Genomic DNA, 18,821 nt, shown 5'->3' on the forward strand with positions numbered 1-18,821 from the left:
TTATTACATAATCCACAAGGAAGCATCCCACACTCTGTGCATTCACAAGAGTCTTAGGCTGTAATCTCACCAAATAAAGGAGCCCGGAGCAATGCATCCTTGTAGAAGTAGCTACTCGACGGAAATGGTGGTATGAATTATTTGCAAGGTAAATATATACAAATGACAAGACAATGAAGAGGAAGAGCTTGAAACAGAAGCAAGAGCTGTTCATGCTGTGTTCAGTGTAACAAGGATCTGGGAATTGTAATATCAGCCAACCTTGTTTCAAATTCAAACCGCAGTGGAAGTTCACAGTGACTGTGTTACCTTGGCAATATGTGTATTTATTTTATTTTATTTTACTTCCCAACACTTTGGCAGCATATTATTTACTGCAGCTATCACTAAGGTTTATGTGAAAGGAAGCCCTTCACATAAAAGGGCTGCCTTTGAAGTCACGACCAATAAAAACTTCAGACTTTAACTCGTGGAATCTGCCCCCTAATTCCAACATCAAAGAAACAACTGAAACAGTCCACGCAACTATGTAGATATGATAGTACTGTGACCATTTAAAATTAACTGTTGTGCTAGTGGTTATTAAAAGCTGAAGAAACTAGCATGCTTCACAGATCACAAAGTGTGTTTCAAAGACTATTCGTTGTGGACAGGAATGGTCAGGTGATGGGTACAGGAATGTCTGGAGAAAAATATATTAAGACAAAGGCTGGGAGGTCAGGGAATGAACCTGAACTAAGTCAGTGGATGTGGCAGAAAAATAAAGGTTTGTGTTGCCTTTTCTATAAAGTTCAAAAGTATCAGCAGTGTTTTAAAGAATCTGTTCTGACTGTAGAGTAGTCCATGGGGTTGAACAGTTACAAGTAAGCTATTGATATTTTCAGTCACACTTACACCAAAGAAAACAAAGAAATCACATAAGAAATGTAAAAATGTGTTTAACAGTGTAGGAAGTGTGTAGCGATTCAAATTGAGATTATTCAACACGTTCTAGATTTTAATTAGATCAGATTAATGATTTTAATCTGATCATTAAACAGATGCAAAGTAAAACTTTATTGTTGACTGATTCGACACGAATTCAATCTCCGCACTGAATTGGATTTTAAGATTAACTTTATTATATTTCTCTTTAAAAATTAAGACTATTTTTCCCATTAAACAAATTTACGTCTTTTTTAAAAAAAAAGAAAGGTAGAGTGGGGTTTCAGGAGACTATCACATAAACTGCAGCTAGTGAGAAGGCACGCACATCAAGCAAAACTGGCCTGGAGGAAACAAAAAGTCTGTTTCCGGTCTAGATCTTATCTTTCAGGTGTGTTGATGTGGGAGTTTTAGCGAACTGGAGTTTACTTTGAAAGTCTGACCGGAACTCTCCTGTGACTTCTCCCTCACTTCACACCGGTGCGCTCCCATGAGGTGATGGAAAAAATAAAAAAACAAGCGCTCCAACTATCACCGGACACCGACGGGGAGTATACTCTCCGGACGCAGGTAAGGCGGACTCACTTGGCTGAGTCACCGTTTGCTTTTACTTTACTTTGTGAACCCATAACGCGAAACTAATGTGAAAACTTTAGAAATAACGCAGCTCGGGTTACGTTATGAGCTCCCGTTAATCTCTGCAAAGATAGCCCCTTAGGGTGAATTCCTGAATAACTCATCGAAAGACGGCTTGTATCTACTGTTAATGGGATTGGATAAAATGTACTGTCATAGGTGCATTATCTTTATTTAGTAACATCACTGGGGACTTGTAAACACATTTAAACCAAATTCCTTATGACATATTTAACTGTCTCCTATCTGAGTTCTTGTCTGACTAGTTTTTCCATTTTAGGTCAACATTCATTCAGTCATTATAAGCAAGGTGTGGAGGCAGGCAGGGCATTGACTGTTACCCCTATAAACGTTCAGATTTCAGCATTATGAGATATGAGAATGCTTGTTTCAATAGGTTGCAGCATTTATTTATGATCTGTCAACTAAATGGAGTGCTACTGTCAAAATATTTATCACCCATTCCCAGTTCTGTATGTGGCAATATTTACATCTACATATGTAAACAGCAATAGAAAAAATTCTGAAATTCTGGTGTGTGTTTTTTTTTTTTTTTTTTTTTGATTTTGTTGTGCCAAGCCTAAAATTGTCACTGGCCCCTTTTGAAAAACTTTCTAGCAGCACCCCTGGTCCCTACATTATTTATTCCAAGGCGCAGACACTTAGCCTTGAGTTTTAACACACGTTTTTCTCTGTCGTTTCTCTTGTGATATCGACCAAACCTTGAAACTGTCTTGGCAGATGGTATTAATTTAAAGCCATGTTGACCTCCACTGTCCTTCCATCACCAGGGCGCAGCAGCATGATCCCAGTGGGTGAATTCAAAAGCCTCGGGATTGAGCAGAACTCCCAGTTCCGGGTGCTGAAACCATGGTGGGACGTTCTGTCAGAGTACCTGTGCGTTGCAATGCTCATGATTGGTGTCTTTGGCTGCACCCTGCAGGTGAGGTATCTGCCATTATGAAAGATATTTTACTGCATGTTACCTAATTTCTACAACTTAACATTCCTGGGGAGGTTAATTATTAGCTTCTTTTGCCGTGTTGTTGCACCCCGGAATGACATATCACAATATTAAATTCCCCACACACCCTTTTTTCTGGCTCAGTGCAAAGCATAAAAAATATGTACAGTTTGAAACACACCAAGAATAACTTAGCAACTCTGTTCTAATAAGCTACAGACATACAAATTGACTTAAAGATCTGTTTATAACCTAGGTCATCTTTTATTATCTCACAGTCACACTAAATACTTTAGAAAAATCCAAACTTTAATCGTAGTGCAATCATGTTAAGACAAAATTGCTTGTGGCACAATTGACACCCCAAACAATCCTTTCGAACAGTGCGGGGTTGCCAGGAAAGAAAATCTATCTTACCATTACACTCTTCTGGGATCTTAACTGGAACCATGCGCTTTGGTCAGATGACAGAAAGTATAGTGGAGGTTCTATGATGCCGTGGGCCTGTTAATCCTCAGAAGATCCTGGATAGATTGCTAAAGAGACTTTTTTTTTTCATATAGTGACTTACATTATGTTACTTTAATTGCCCTAATTTTGTAGAAATAAGTTTTAATGTGGACATTAAAAAGTTTTATTTTATTTTTAATTTTTTTGTGGAAAAAAAAAGCCAGGATTGCTCTTGATTGATTTTTAAAAGCAATAAAATTGTTAAAACATCCAGGGGTGGGGGTGGTTATTTTTTCTATGTACTATAGGTGTATGTTGATCAAAAGATAACAGTTAAAACTCCTACAAAAGCAGGGCCTCATGAATATTTATACAGCATACAGAAGTTTGCAGGTTTGCTGCAGTTAAAAGAAAGGAAGTGCAGAAAACCACAATCCCAACACTGAAACTGTGAAAATGTGGTTTATTTCACATTATTAATAATTTGGGGATTTTATCAGAATGCATTGCCACACATTATTTATTTTAAGTTTTTATGCTTTCGTTTCTAGCTAATTTACATAAAAATTTTCTATTTAATTTCCACAGCTAACCCAGGACAAGATCGCATGTCTGCCCAGCCATATCACCAGCCCAAAGAATGAGGCAGTAGACTGCAACTACATCATTGACTACAGCAGTAACAACAGTGACAGCTCCATCGTCACAGAGCTGTTCGGTCGCAAGAATAACCTGGACATTCACCAATACTTGTTTGTTAACCACTATTGCTATGAGAGGTTTGTGCACTGGTATGCGAAGTACTTCCCATACCTTGTGGTGATCCACTCTATGATCTTCATGGTAGCAAGCAGCTTCTGGTTCAAATTCCCTGGGACATCTTCTAAAATTGACCTTTTTGTCAACATTCTGGGGAAGTGCTTTGACTCACCCTGGACCACGAGGGCCCTGAGTGAAGTTTCAGAGGAAAGAGGAGAGGAGAAGCTGGTCAGTTTGAGGAGGAGCACCATGTCGAAGGATTTCAAAGACCACAGGTCAGACGAGGAGGAGAATATAGGACTTCTTCGCTCCACCTCTGTCAAGTCTAATTCGGAAAAGAAAGTCCAGGACCCCCAGCCTACTCCTTCTGTGTTGGACAAAAAGGAGGGAGAGCAGGCCAAAGCTCTCTTTGAAAAGGTGAAGAAGTTTCGAACCCATGTAGAGGAGGCAGACATCTTGTACCTTATGTATGTGCTACAAACATCTCTCAAAGTCTTCAAGTTCCTTATTATCATTGTATACACTGCAGTGCTGGTACAAAATATTGAAGTAATTGTGCGCTGTGATGTTCCTCCTGACCTGACTGGGTTTCATATCTTTTGCTGTACCCACACCAAAGCCCATCTTTTCTCCAAGCTTGCTTACTGCTACTTCTGCTTCGTAGGAGTGTATGGACTTATGTGCATCTACACCCTATATTGGGTGTTCCACCGACCTTTGAAGGAGTACTCCTTTGAGCACGTCAGACTGGAAACGGGTGTGATTGACATACCGGATGTAAAGAACGACTTTGCTTTCTTGTTTCATCTGGTGGACCAGTATGATGCTCTTTATCCTAAAAGGTTTGCCGTCTTTCTTTCTGAGGTAAGCGAGAGTCACCTCCATCAACTCAACCTGAACTACGAGTGGACCAACAGGAAGCTGCGCGCCCACCTTGCTAAGAACTCCAAAGATAACTTGGAACTCTGTCTTATGGGACTACCAGGCCTTCCAGACACTGTCTTTGAAATCACAGAAATTGAATCACTCAGACTGGAGCAAGTTAAAAATGTCACAATTCCAGCTGGTGTGGCAAAGCTGGATTCTTTGCAGGAGTTATCTTTGATCTACTGTCCAGCTAAGCTGCAACTGCTTGCCCTGAACCACCTTAAAGAACAATTAAAGGTTCTACGTCTTGCTTTTGAAAGTTCAGAGGAGATCCCTTTGTGGATGTATACCCTCCATTCTCTGGAGGAGTTATATCTGACTGGTCCTTTAACTAATGAGGTGTCAAAAAGTGGCAACTTGGAATCTCTGCGAGATCTCAGTAATTTGAGACTCCTCAGTCTGCGGTCCAACCTACGAAAGATACCACCCAGTGTTGGTGACCTGGCGTCACAGTTGAAGGCATTGTGCATCCACAACGAAGGGGTCAAGCTCCAGGCATTTAGCACCCTGAAGAAGCTAACAAACTTGGTTTCATTAGAGCTATCGGGCTGTGAGCTGGAGCGGATCCCAAGCGCTGTTTTCAGTCTGAACAATCTACAGGAGCTAGACCTGAAGGAAAATAAGCTTTGCACCGTGGAAGAGATCCTGAGTCTGCAGCATTGCCGGCGTTTGGTGACGCTCCGTCTGTGGCACAATAAAATCACGTACATTCCTGATCACATCGCTAAGCTGCACACACTGGAGACGCTGGACATAAGCTGGAACAAGTTGAAAAAGCTTCCGTCTCGGCTGTTCTACTGCACCCGGCTACGGCACCTCGACATCTCCCACAATCAGATCACATCCATTCCTTCAGAAGTGAACATACTATCGGGTCTTCAGTTCTTTTCTGCTGCCTTTAACTCTCTAGAGTCTCTGCCAGAGGAGCTCTTCTCCTGTAAACGAATAAAAACTCTGGTTCTGAGTAACAACTGTCTTTCGTATCTTAGCCCGAAAGTGGGCAACCTGGCCCAGCTTGTGCGACTGGATATTAAGGGAAATCGGTTGGACTCTCTGCCTTTGGAGATAGGGGAGTGTCCTCTTCTGAGATGCACAGGACTGATAGTAGAGGACAGCCTGTTCGACTTGCTGCCATCAGACTTACGAAAGAAGCTGAGTCAAGGCCGAGACTGAAAGCTGAGGATAGTCGCAAATGAAGAAAATCATGGTGGCCAGTTGTGTTCTGGCTTGCTTTGAGGAAAGAGTTTTGATTGTGGACAAACCTGTGTATTACATGTGTGTTTTAGAAAAACACATATGCAAGTGTCTACTTTTATTAAAATATCTTTTTTACAGAGCTTGTTTCTTGCTTGTTTTTTTTGTTTTTTTGGGATGGTTGGGTGGTGTGTGGGTGAGAGGGAGGCTGGTCCAGCTCAAACAATAGTTCTCAAAAGGTTTACAAAGTTTACCTTATTTTGCACAAAATAAGGACTCAGACAGACCTATGTTGTTTTTGACTGGGGAGGTTTGTGCTGTATCCTGCAGAACAGGTTTTCACTGCCCAGAGAGGAGTGTCCTTCACTGTGTTGAGTCATGTTGCCCTCATTTAGGAGACACAGAGAAAAAGGGTGATCTTTGAGACAAACACCAATACACTTAAGTTTTAATTTAATCGTATATTATTTCTTTAATTGTAGGTAAGTGTTGTTGCATTAGAAAGACTATTCTGACTGTTACTAATCTGAAGATCATAATACTAAAAGATTAAATACAAAGTTTTTTTTTTTATTACATTCTTTCTCCATTAATTAATCCATGATTTTCCCTCTAAGTGTATTGAAGGTCAAACTCAGCAACCCGAAAAACAGTGAATTTTTCTGCCTCTGCTTTGTACCTTCAAGTCTATTATTCGTGTTCTGGCTTGCAGAGCATGACTAGAAAACAAGATCCTAGCAGTCAAATGAACAGAAATACCTCTTCTGTAAAATGCAAGGTAAGGTAATTTTAGTTATGTAGCACATTTTCAGCAGCGAGGCAATTCAAAGTGCTTTACATGAATTTAAAGGAAATACAAACTAAATAACAAACCAAAGGAAAGAAGAAGAAGAAAAATAATCTAATGCAACACTGACCCGCCCTCATGGCATTATATCATAGATGGTTATCTGAGTGTATCTGAAGAGTTTTGGAGTAGTTTGAACAACAGTAGCTGCACAGTATGTGCCAAATGCCACCATACCAGGTAAATCATTACCGTGTCTTTTCTGTTGTCATTAAGGGGGTGACGAAGTGTGTCACCAGTATTAGACAGAAAGTTGTGGAAACGTTTCAAGCAGTTTTAGATTAAAAATCTATTTCCACATCTCGCAGGGAACTGTTCATTCTATAATCCACAAAATAAATATTCCATAACTTCAAACTACAAACGCATGAGCACTCACTTAAACTGATAGGTCTAGAAAGGTGATTTAAAGCTAGGAATACAACACAATTCCCCCCCCCCCCCCCGATTTTATCATCTGGTCAGATGAGACAAAAACGCTTCAGTCTACATGTTAGACTGTCTGTCAGAAAACCAGAACTGCCTATCACCCTAAATACTCTGTTCCCCACAATAAAACATGATGGTGGCAACATCATGCTGTGGAGATACTGTTCTTCTGTGGGGCTGACAAAGCTGGTCAGATCTGAGGGGGAAAATGAATTGAGCTAAAAACAGTGGAATGCTGGGAGAAAATATGTTAGAGACTGAAGCACAGTTTTTAGTTTCATTTTCCACAGAAGTCTAAGCACTAGGTGGTTTTGATAGTAATGTTTTTGACATGCCCATTCTTGTAACCCTTCTGAGGATCTAGAAGCAGGATTTCTTTAATAAGCTTAATTTGCTTTACAAAAAATAAGAAAATGTACCTTATAAGTGTAGATGTTAACTTTTCACCATTATCTGCAGAACATGCCAACAATTTGACTCTGGAAGTATTTCCACACACAGCACACCCACCTTCAAACCAGTTGAGCAACTGAGCTCTACCCAGTGTCTGGTTGAGTGTCTCAATCTGACTCTTTCACTAATCAAGTTAAATTTATTTGTATTGCACAAAAAACAGCAACCAATTAATAAACAAGCAGTACACATTGAATTTTGTCAAATGCCACCATCAAAGTCATTAAGACTAATCATCAAATATACAAATATATTGATCACTGTTCCAGTTATGAATCAAATGAAATTCTAAACAGCTTTAGATTTGATCTAAAGGAGCTCATTGTTTCAGCTGTTTTATGGCGCATACAAATTAAATGCCGTTTCTCAATGTGTGGGTGCCTTTCTACCATTAGCACTCAGAAATATTACAATTTTAGCTGGTTTAGTTATAAACTTCAAGTCATCAGAAGTTGAAGAATTAGAAATGCCTTTATACCACTTGAGTTTGATTTATTCTACCATGTAATCATTTTAATTCGGATTTTTAAGCAATAGACCAATATGAAATAGCACAAAACTGTGAGGTGATGCAAACCTGAAAACCGTGGTGTACATTTGTATTCCGTTCTCCTGAGTCAATGCGTTGTAGTTACCGTTCACTGCAGTTACAGCTGCAGGTCTGAATACTTTTGGAAGGTGCTGTAAGTGACCTGTGAATACGGACTTCAACACAAAGAACACAGCAGCACAGTAGCTGCACTGTATCTGCTCTCTCTTGTGGTGAAGAAGGAGGCGCACAGGCAAACAAAATAGCCATTGTGCCGTGAGAGTCCTGAGAACAAACAGCAGCAAACTGTGCCTCGGTTACCTAGGGTCTGTAACAAAAACAGGGCTCTCATTCATTTTTAGCTGCAGAGCAGTTATCTTTGTGACCTTTAACAGGGTTTTCTGGTTCTGTGCATTCCATTTTGGACTTTTCAGCTTCGTCATTGAGGAAGTGTTAAAACACAAAAAAATATTTAAAAAGAAAAAGAATATGGATCAAAACCTCTGATTATCTGGGTGCTCGCAGATACTGGAAAGACACTAAAGAATCGGTTTTGTCATTTTATTTTTAAATACCAAAAGTAGAGCGAGCTCAAGATAGATTACATTTTTAAAAAAGACAATGAGAGACAATAAGACTTAAAGTTCATAACTTTATTTTGTGCTTTCTTCAAATATTAAAGTGAATAATCTCACTTTTGTCTTAAAGGTATTTATATAAATAACATTTCAACAAATCACATCAAATGTTGCTATTTACAAAGTCACAGGAATATTAATTCCTCTTCCAACAATAAATAAGAGTAAATTCAAAGTCCATCTAATTAAGAGAAACACAACTATGCAAAGCAATCAGGGTGCACCATTTCATTTTTGTAAATAAAAAAAACAAAACATACATGTGTAGAAACTGTTACAATTCATACACACAATGGAAATAATGTAAAAAAAAAAAAATCACATAACACTGGAGGACAACTATCTACAAATGTGCACTCCCAATTAACAGGGAAAGAATGTAAATATAAGGTGCCTAAACTGCACTGTGCAAAAGGTGTCTACAGTATATAGCCACCAATCCACTGAAAGAAGCTGCCAAGACATCACGTCCCGTCACATTTTAATGCTCAGCTACCAAAAACCAAATTCATGTATTCAAGTTACCAGGTACAAAGCAAAAAAATTGAAAAAACACAAAAGAAAAAAAAGTGAGGTTTGAGTTATGCAGAGGATTAATTCTTACTATTCTTACTAACTGTGAATGTGAGCAAAAAGTGAGTTCATCATATCCAGCTCACCCAGAGATCGGGCAACGTCTATTGCTGTTTGACCACTGACGTTGGCATGTTTGAGGTCGGATCGTGGGGCCAAGAACTCCACGACATCCCGGTGGCCTTCTCGTATGGCGATGTGGATGGGGAGGGCGCCGTTCTGGTCCTGGATGTTCACTGAAGCCCCGTGCTCCACCAGGACCTGCAGGGTCTCCACGAAGCCCGTCTGTGCTGCATCATGGACAGGCGCTATGCCGTGTTTGTCCTGGACGTTGGGCTCAGCTCCTTTTTCCAGCAACAACCTTGCTACTTTGGAGTTTCCCATCATCATCACCTGAAAGGAGATGTTAAATAAGATGAATGTAGAGCACATAATCATTTTAAAACACCTTTGTGTAAATTGGTAAGCTATACAGTCAAAGAGCTCTTATTTTCTCAGCTTTATGTCAGTAAGTACCCAACTCTATTCAGTGCATTTACTACAAATATCAACATGTCTTTTTTCACAAAACTTTTGAAATTTGTACATTTTCTAAATGTTTGTTCTTAATGATTGTATCTAAAAAAATTTTGCAGCATTATAAGTTTATGTTAAACTAAGCCTTTATGTATAGTCGTTCCAATATTTAAAATCTCAAGATGTCCCCCAATAACAATAATAATAATAATAATAATAATAATAGATAACTCTGAACTAAAACTTTTATATTTGGAAATCCAAATACCTTAGCTGATATATTAAATATTAGTACCACTACTACTTCTACTAACAATAAAGATAAAGATCCTGAAAGCTCCAAACAATTTCACTTCTATTTAAATTTATAAACCCGATTCATACCGATGCGTTTCCATTTTGTCCCTTTCTAAATCAATCAATATCAAAACTCATTCAATAATAATGTACTTATACCTTTGCTCATTACTTCTGAATTTTAATGAATTACAAAAATAATCTGATAAATATGCTCAAATACAGGTGTCGCATTTTATTTTCTGAAAAGAATTACATTGAAATCTACCTGGTCAAACCAAATTTACGGATATGCCAAAAACAATTTCTTTTTGGAAGTCAAAGAGATATTTTGTGATAGACTATGACTATGCTTTATATGGACATCAAAGTGAAAAGTGGAGGCAGAGCATAATGCTCATTTACCATGTCATGCCTTTGTAGTTTTCATTTGTAGCTACAGAATGTTTCAAGGTAGGAATTAAAGATGTTTGCACATGATGTTTCAGAACATGACGAGTCCAGCATGTATGGAAAATATGATTTTTTTTTTCCTGGGGTATTTTGGACATACATACAGCTTCCAGCAGCATGTGTGTACAGGGGATGCTTTGAATTCTAAGTACGTTCCTGCTACAAACAAAAATAAACTGATATGCCATCATTTAACTACGCAGTATCCAACAACAGACGACGCCTTTTCGTAGCCGAAAAACTCGGATCCCAAGAACCAAAGCTACAAAAATACGAAATGATCAGCGGCAATAATTCTGTAAATTGGGGATTAAACGGTAAATCCAAAAGAAAAAAAAATGACATTGGTAATAAAGAACCCACTCAAAATAAATGCAAAAATATAAAATGTGAAGTAGGAATTATGTAATTCCCGTTAACATAACAGGGCGGACATAGGAAACTATTCATAAACACAGCGACCAAATGAATTTATCCTCGGCTCATATTCAGAAGGTAATAGTTCTGAAACTGATTCATGATATGTGAACATAAATAACGGTGTTTACCTGCAGCGCGGTCCGACCGAACTCGTTGGGAGTATCGGGATGCACTCTGCATTCCTCCAGGATCCTCTGCACCTCATCGGCATTCCCTTTGGCTGCTGCCGCCGTCAAAGCTTTCCCCGCGTCCATCTGACTCAGGACCATTATACTCTGGGTTTCTGCTGCTGGATAAGACACGGAGCAGAGTCGCATCAAAACTCAAACTGAAATATTTCATTAAGATGGAGGAATTGACAGGTTATTTCGAAAAGCCGGGATGATAATGTCGGCTACTCCTAGCTAACCTTACTACAGCATCCGGCTAACGTAACTTGTAGTTCTCCGCTGACGCCATATTACTGGGTTGTTGCGTACAGCTGCAACGCCGGGGTGTTTTAACAAAATATACGGTTAAACCGCACTGGTGAAGGGAAATATTTGCCATTTCTACAGAGATAATTCATATAGACTGAATGTTAATAACAAGTAGCATCCGAGCTAAAGGCTAACGGTTTATCAACCATAAAGGTTTCTGTGCCTACCTTATTCAGTCCGTTGAGATACCAAGCGTCGTCAAGTCTCCACAACCCGTTGCTTCTAGTGCCCAGTTATTTTTAAATACAATTCAAACGAGAAAAGTTTATCAACCTTTAAAAAATACATTTGCGCGCTGAGATCCAAACTGCGGTGTCCCCCTAGTCTAAAATTTACAAACATTGGAAAGAGAATACGCTAGCCAATCACAACTCTCCCAGTAGGCGTTGTTTGTCCATATATGGTAAAATAGGAGGAGCTATAACTCTGTTACTACGCTCTCGCAGTGGCAACATCAACATCTGACCAATCAGCGCTAGAAGCGAATAAAGCGGGCGATTTGTAAACGTTGGCGTCTTCAAAGGGCAGTTCATTCAGATTTCCATCCTTTGCTTGTACTTCTGCAGGTCGGAGTGACGGAAAAAAGGCGGGTGCGCGTTTGTAATTTTGGGCGGAATTTATCGACTGTGATTGCACAATGCGTGCCTGCAGGTGTGATAGAAATATCACCAGTTAAAGTTTGACACATGCAAAACGAAAAACGAAATGCACTAAAGCCACTCATAAACTGCTCTAAAGAAATATGATTTAAATAATTTTAATGTATGAGTACATGTTAAATTCTGAATAAACACTTCATAAAAACTTCTTAAAACAAGGAAATTAACATTAAAGCAGGTGATATTTTAAAACATGTTTTTTTTTCTCAGTGCTGTTAAAAGTGATCTTTTTGCTCCTCGGAAAGTCATGAAGAATATACAATGGAGCATCCCTCAGTCTTTACACGTTGGTCCTCAGCTGGTAATCTGAATATGAAGAGACCAAATGTAAGGGCCAAAAACATTTAAAAAATCATGTCAAATATATTTCAAAGTGTATGACAATTTATTTATTTATAAGGGGTGTTGCAACTCTACCTCCACTCTGTGTGATGTAGCGCACCCAGGGTAAAGCCTGGTACCCGCTTTTTTCAATAATCTTCATATACCGAACCTAGCACAAAAGAGAGAATGTTATAACGTGCTGTGGCAAGACAGCAGTGCATCATAAAAGCAAATAAACTGAATTGAGTCACATCAGCTCCTACATGATCTAACTTGACTGTCAAAAGTCTACTATAGCATGCCTAGACGCAAAAGAAAGAGCAGAGCAGCAGAGTAATACGAAAACCAAACTCTGCAAAAAAAGAGCAAAAGAACAAACATTTTCCATCTCCAGTTTAACTTGATGCCCATGTCCACATAATGCTAGATTACCTCATCATAAACACAATAACCAGTGTTCAAACATACCTGAATGCCAGAGACTGTGAAATAGGGGATTTCAAATTTGACTGTAATGGGTGGTTTCCCCTCTGCTTCATCATTCTCTACACTGGGCAAACCAAAGTGAGCTCTCATAAGAAACTCCTTTCCTCCCTGTATCGACAGATGAACACACAGGCAAATTAATCAAAGAGACAGATAACGCTGGTAGTTTTAAAGTGAAGCACTCTGCAGTGAGTTCCTTACAGGGAACGACTTGATAGTCCACACCACCATGTTCTTCTCAGGTACATATTTAGCACTGCCTGTGCTGGTTTTGAACTTGGGTGAATCAGCGTCACTGGGGACCGGGACCCTCACCTCCACATTATTGGCCACGGACTGCTTTTTAAACTGTCCCTTTGCCTAAAAACAGAACAATAAAGAAAGAATAATAATTTTGTCCAATGTGAAACTGTCTCTAAGCAAGGACAGGTTCAGCTGCAGAGTGTGTGAAGGTACATCATCACAAGAACCCTGTTTAAATGATTAATTTAATTAATTGTCATTTATTATACATTTCCAACTTACAGGAAGCACACATGAGAAATAAAGAACAGAAAAAATGTGGCTGATATTGTTGCAATATTTGCCAATATCACCAAAAGATTTTCTAATATCACACAGCTCTCATACCTAAATCTTTTTGGATACTGAGTGTTGTCTAACCAACTGCGGCTTCACAGTAATTATATGGAACTGAAATTCCAATAGTTCTCTATTTGCCTCAAGGCAAATGTTTTCACAGAACTGAATTTAGGCGTATTGGCATGAGGGAGCCTGAATAAATACACATCACATAGTTTGATTTAAAACCCTACAACAACACATACATGTGCATTTAGGAAAATCTTTGTGTGGATGTGTAAAAATCACATCCACACAAAGGAGGTTTGTTGGTCCTTCAAAGTTTGTGAATGAAATGTGACATAATGTAAAAAAATAAATAAAAATAAAGTAGAAGCACAAGACTTTCCAAAATACCTTAACCATGATCTCAACTCTGCTGTGAGAAAATTTCTCAATGACTGACTCAATCCATATCAGAGGTTTCACCTGTAAGACAAAAATAGTATTTGGTGAAACAAAGTTAGAATTTTCGCATAGCATATCTTTGCATATATAGCAAAGTTGATACTGAAGTGCGTCATACATGCGTATTGATGCGATAGGACATGAGTTCAGACTCTCCATCTGGAGGAATGAAAGAGATTGTCCGATCGCTTTCAAAACGGGAGAGACGGACACACTGATGAAATTTCACGTCCTCCATCACCACCGTCTTCCCCTTATCACCTGAAAAACAACAGCCAAGGCACTTCCTCAGGGTGTTCTGATTTAATAGTTATATGACACATGTGGATATATCGCAGGGTGCATTCATACGTCCAGTGAGCGCAAAAAGAACACGATCATTGAGGCCGAGGCGCAGTTCAGGCATTCCAGACAGCATGGTCTTCAGTTTAATGCTCCCCACAATGTCACTGCTCATTACGCTCCCATTGGCATTTACCTGTTAAAATAATATGGTGTGAATAGAACATTTAACTTTCATTTGATTTATTTTGCCAGTTGCACCAACTATTTAGTAAAGTAAACTAAAACACACTTTAGGGTGTAAACTGGCATGCAAATGTTTTTGGATCCTTAGGTGAAATACTATTTGCATATGAATGGCAAAAGCAGATCATCTGATTTTAAAAATGAAGTGACGCTAAACTGGAAAGACTTTATTTGAAGCCAATAGATTTATTTTAATGTTCTACACTATAAAAAAAAGACCTCAAAAAGCCTTAAAATATATGGGAGTCCTTTGTAATACTAGTGTGTAAAGTACTGGAAGTTTGTCTGTCTTTAGTTCAACTAGTAATAGTAAAATACAGAATCCCTCTCTCACATCTACACTAAACATCCATTTCAAGACAGCTTTACAATATTTTTTTCTGTTTTATTAGCTTAAGAATAACTAATTTAAATAAAAAGTTTCCCCCAGGTCACTCCTCACTGACCTCTATAGCAGACCAGACGAGACAAACCAATAAATATCTGAAAAGCTTCGTTTATCTAAGACCAGAGGAATTTGGATTCGGTTTGAAGGAATTTTGATTAATTTTTCAGTAAAAGATAACTGCACTTCATTCTTCATCTTACCAGTACATTGATGGACTCAATGACGTCAATGAAAACCTCGTTCTTTTTGTATTTGATGCCCTCTGACCGCCAGGAAACAGCGTTGGTGACAGTGGTGGGGACCTTGCTCTTTGCCACCTCCAGCTTTGCACCTTCCTGGGTTATGTATCTGTAAAACAAAAATCAGTAGACAGTATGATACAAAATCCTTTTGTTCTAGTTATTTTATGTATGAGACCTTTGAATATGCACGAGAGTCTCACTCTTGCAGGATCTTGCTTTCGGTAGTCTGAGGGAAACCAAAGTCCATCAGCTCATCGAGCAGCTCATAAACAACAACAAAATTATCCTGAATGCTCTCCTCTTCCAGCTCTTTGAAGTATTCTGTGAACACCTGTGGAAATCACACAACACATAAATGCAATGTTTGAAAGAATGTGAAGAACCAGGTTTGGACATCATGTCTGAAAACTGTGCTCGTTTGCCAACTTTACCAACTTTCCAAAAGAAAACTGTATTTTTTAATAACTTATTGGAGTTTTAATAAAACACTGCGTATGTCTCACTTACCTCAACTATTTTGTAAAGGAATGAGTAAACGAGCGAGGCGTTTGAGTTCTTATTGGTGGTGGCCACAACTGTAAGTAGTGCAAGTCAAGGATTATGCCAAAATGTCACTGTTGAAGTTGGGAATGTTCAAACCATATACTTCCATATTTAAGTAGAATTTGTACTGGTCTCCCAAAAGTTAAAATGAATTATGCCCCACATCAGCCAAGTATGCTTTAAATTATGTGTATTACAATCCGGGCAAGGATACGGTAAAGATTGCTGTGCTTGATCCACATGAAGTGAACATTGCCGTGGGACAGCACAGGACTGAGCAGCCCTTCCTCTTCATGCTGCATGAGTAAAGGCATAAAGTGGTCGATCTCTGCCATGTCCACGTCGCCTTTGTAGTTACGACAAATCAGCACCTGAGCAGAAAAAACAGAAAAACAAAGTTTGGACACAAGTGGGCTACTATTTTATAACAAAAGTATTTAAGAATTAACTTATCTGTGGGGTTTTTTCAGCTTTACGAAGCTATTTAATTCCCAACAAGTCTGAAGTATCTTTCTGTTGAATTATTGAAACTAATTATATTACTGAATACATTGTAAGAAAGAATGTATTGATTTGTAATTCATAGAATAACAATGTGCTAAATTGTAACATAGAATTTTACAGAGTCCTACATTTGGCCAGCTGTTTGATGTAAGATTTTTTCATACTAATTAATTTCTCACTATCCAAGTTTCACCTCTGTTTTGATGTAGAGCATCTTGCTACACTTTGTTTAATTTATTTACTAATCTAACTCTCTTTCGTTTATTGAAGCATGAAAAGTAATTGAGTTGGTCAAGATTAAAAGACCAGAGTATGTACCTAAAAACTGCAAAATGTTAAAATAAATAATAATAACAAAAAACAACAAAGAAAGACAGACCTACAATTTCATGAAATTAAACATGCTGCCTGTTCACAAAATGGCACCATTACTGTTAACAATGACCCAACACGCTGCAGGGAACAGTTTCAAATATGAGCAAAGCTGATACTCATCATAAAACTGTCTCAGCTAAATTTATCAGATCAAATGTTATATACATAGTATTTTCAGCATACAAGAAAAGGAACAGTAAGTCGTTCTGTTATTAAGAGGCGTGTGTCATGTTGCATGAAAAACCCGTGATGCCAATGCATCTCCAGTTGCCGAGGGGCAACAGGTGAAGCACGTTAGGTTTTTGACTGAGTCCGGAAGTAGCGAGAAACGGCCACTAAATAGGTCTGTCGCAAGATTTTCATTAATTTTTAACCACGCCATTAATGTTTTACAGTAAAAGCAACAGCAAAACAGGAGTAATTTTAAGGTAAACTTTTTAAAATTCGTGCTGAAAACACGAACCTGCAGTAGAAACGACCATTAAATGTGACCAACTCTATCAGTCACAACAGTTATCTTACCTTCCCTTTCAAATCCAACACAAATATTGCGGAGGCAGACATTCTGCTTGGTACACGACTTTACAGATATCAACAAACTCAGAGTAAAGTTCAGTTCGGCCCGTCAGACTTCAGTTTCACCATAAAAACACGGAGAAAAGCATCAGTCCAGTGGGATCACAGATTCCACCGTGGCTTTTTCCTTAAGCTAACGTGACGTGGTCTCGCGCAGGTGAAACATTAACCGCCTCACCTGAGCGGAGGACAACTGGCAGAGGTGGCGGTAATGCTCGTCAAAACCACTAGAGGGCGGCACCGGCACACATATTACACTGGAGGACAAGGTTGCTGCTGACTTCAAGATACCTGGCCCAGGTTTGTCAAGTATCTGATAAATATCTGTCTGTTCAAAGTTGAAAGAAGAATTAGGTTCTAAAACAAAATCACAAGAATAAATATCATGGAGCACTGTTGAATCCTTCGAAAATGGAAAGAGTATCACAAAAATGCAAACTGAAAAATATGAAGTTAGACATCCCATTTACTGTTTGCCACAAATAATATTGGAGATATAGTGAACAAGTGAAAGAAGGCTTGGATTAAATGACATTCATTGAATGTTTGGGTCTTCATGCAAAAAATTGTGTGTGCTCAACTTAACACTGCACATCACTCTCAGCACATCATCCCCATAGTGAAACATGGTTTTGGGAACATCATTCTGTCTGGATGCTTTTCTTTAGCAGGAACTGGGAACGTAGTGTATTAGTGGATGCATAAGACTTGAGACATTGGATCGTCATCAAGCAGGACAACAAGTCGATTCAAACTCCAGTCTTTACAATAATGCTCATGTTCACATACTGTCTAAAATCAGTTTTTAAAAAATATAAAATTAATATGATATTATCTATTCAAGGTTTTTGTGTAAATTATGTCCGGCAGCTTTTTCTGTGATATAAGCAATAAACCTCAAAATAATATGAAATGTGAAAAAAAAATACAACTTTGTGCAACAATTTCCTTTTTATGATTCTGATGTTCTTAAAAAGCACATTACACTCAGCCACAATGAGATATATCACTGTACTCCTAGGTCAGTAGCACAAAAACTGACTTCAAAGTTTCAATTTTATGAGAGCCTGACCTGTGGGCTTTGACAAAAACATTCTACCCATATGGTTGGGTTCTTCTTAGGCCATAAACCTCTGTTATACTTTCTGCGTTTATTATACCCCAGATCCTGGCCACTGCTTCTTATCACTGTTGTGTAGAAGAGCAATTACCATGAAATTACACATTCTGACAGGTTTACAATATGTGTGTCTCAAAAAAGACTGTATGGTCCAGCTGGAGTGCAGAGTCTTCCTGTGTCCCACTCCTTTGGTCCATAAGAGTGAGGCTCCTCTTATCAGACCACTCTTTATCTAATGAGTCATACTTTTATCTGGGCTGTAATTGACACAACGCAATCTTGTTCTCATACTGGATACAACCGATAGTATACCAGTCTAAAAAAACTGTGTGGCTTGATTTGTGACTTTATCTCAAAGATGTAAATACTCACTGAATTCGCAGTTAGGGTGTTTTTCTTCACTGAAAAGTCAGTTTGTTACCCTAGTTATTGTCATATGGAAACACATTAATTATGTCTTCATTTCCAGAGAAATAAAGGTGTTAGGCAAACATTTTCTTCATCTATTTCCTAACTAGACCCAATGTGGCTGCATTTGTATTTGTTTCCAAGTCAAATT

General features: G+C 38.6%; 3 protein-coding genes across 4 annotated transcripts; 1 reads left to right on the forward strand and 2 right to left on the reverse strand.

Moving 5' to 3' along the window:
- Positions 1–1,308: 1,308 nt before the first annotated feature.
- Positions 1,309–5,996, forward strand: LOC106914655 (volume-regulated anion channel subunit LRRC8C). The gene is made up of 3 exons (XM_014981601.2): positions 1,309–1,494; positions 2,352–2,503; positions 3,563–5,996. The coding sequence occupies exons 2-3, from the start codon at positions 2,363–2,365 to the stop codon at positions 5,831–5,833; spliced, it is 2,412 nt and encodes an 803-aa protein (XP_014837087.2). The 5' UTR covers positions 1,309–1,494; positions 2,352–2,362; the 3' UTR covers positions 5,834–5,996.
- A 2,754-nt stretch (positions 5,997–8,750) lies between these two features.
- cdkn2d (cyclin-dependent kinase inhibitor 2D (p19, inhibits CDK4)) lies at positions 8,751–12,096 on the reverse strand. 2 transcript variants are annotated; one of them, XM_014981572.2, is made up of 3 exons: positions 11,656–12,096; positions 11,138–11,295; positions 8,751–9,716 (listed from the first exon to the last, which is right to left on the reverse strand). In XM_014981572.2, the coding sequence occupies exons 2-3, from the start codon at positions 11,276–11,278 to the stop codon at positions 9,363–9,365; spliced, it is 495 nt and encodes a 164-aa protein (XP_014837058.1). In that variant the 5' UTR covers positions 11,279–11,295; positions 11,656–12,096; the 3' UTR covers positions 8,751–9,362. The 2 variants fall into 2 exon arrangements, with proteins under 2 accessions (XP_014837058.1, XP_014837049.1); XM_014981563.2 differs by having other exon boundaries at positions 11,138–11,298.
- Positions 12,097–12,229: 133 nt separating this feature from the next.
- Positions 12,230–17,324, reverse strand: ap1m2 (adaptor related protein complex 1 subunit mu 2). The gene is made up of 12 exons (XM_014981538.2): positions 17,089–17,324; positions 15,902–16,058; positions 15,652–15,719; positions 15,345–15,475; positions 15,103–15,250; positions 14,338–14,464; positions 14,105–14,247; positions 13,936–14,007; positions 13,159–13,317; positions 12,940–13,065; positions 12,565–12,640; positions 12,230–12,453 (listed from the first exon to the last, which is right to left on the reverse strand). Exons 1-12 carry the CDS (start codon positions 17,128–17,130, stop codon positions 12,428–12,430), a joined length of 1,275 nt encoding a protein of 424 aa, XP_014837024.1. The 5' UTR covers positions 17,131–17,324; the 3' UTR covers positions 12,230–12,427.
- Between the last annotated feature and the right edge of the window lie 1,497 nt (positions 17,325–18,821).

Source organism: Poecilia mexicana, unplaced genomic scaffold, assembly GCF_051168715.1.
Source record: "Poecilia mexicana isolate PSO_F unplaced genomic scaffold, ASM5116871v1 scaffold_1, whole genome shotgun sequence".
Lineage (NCBI taxonomy): Eukaryota > Metazoa > Chordata > Actinopteri > Cyprinodontiformes > Poeciliidae > Poecilia > Poecilia mexicana.

Excerpts from the sequence above, each read along its gene's own strand:
- LOC106914655 (XM_014981601.2), top strand. The coding sequence starts at position 2,363 with ATGATCCCAGTGGGTGAATTCAAAAGCCTCGGGATTGAGCAGAACTCC. Across the intron at positions 2,504-3,562 it reads TCTTTGGCTGCACCCTGCAG|CTAACCCAGGACAAGATCGC; the intron begins GTGAGGTATCTG and ends TAATTTCCACAG.
- cdkn2d (XM_014981572.2), bottom strand. The coding sequence starts at position 11,278 with ATGGTCCTGAGTCAGATGGACGCGGGGAAAGCTTTGACGGCGGCAGCA. Across the intron at positions 9,717-11,137 it reads TCGGTCGGACCGCGCTGCAG|GTGATGATGATGGGAAACTC; the intron begins GTAAACACCGTT and ends ATCTCCTTTCAG.
- ap1m2 (XM_014981538.2), bottom strand. The coding sequence starts at position 17,130 with ATGTCTGCCTCCGCAATATTTGTGTTGGATTTGAAAGGGAAG. Across the intron at positions 15,251-15,344 it reads GAAAGCAAGATCCTGCAAGA|ATACATAACCCAGGAAGGTG; the intron begins GTGAGACTCTCG and ends TTTGTTTTACAG. Across the intron at positions 12,454-12,564 it reads CTACATCACACAGAGTGGAG|ATTACCAGCTGAGGACCAAC; the intron begins GTAGAGTTGCAA and ends CTTCATATTCAG.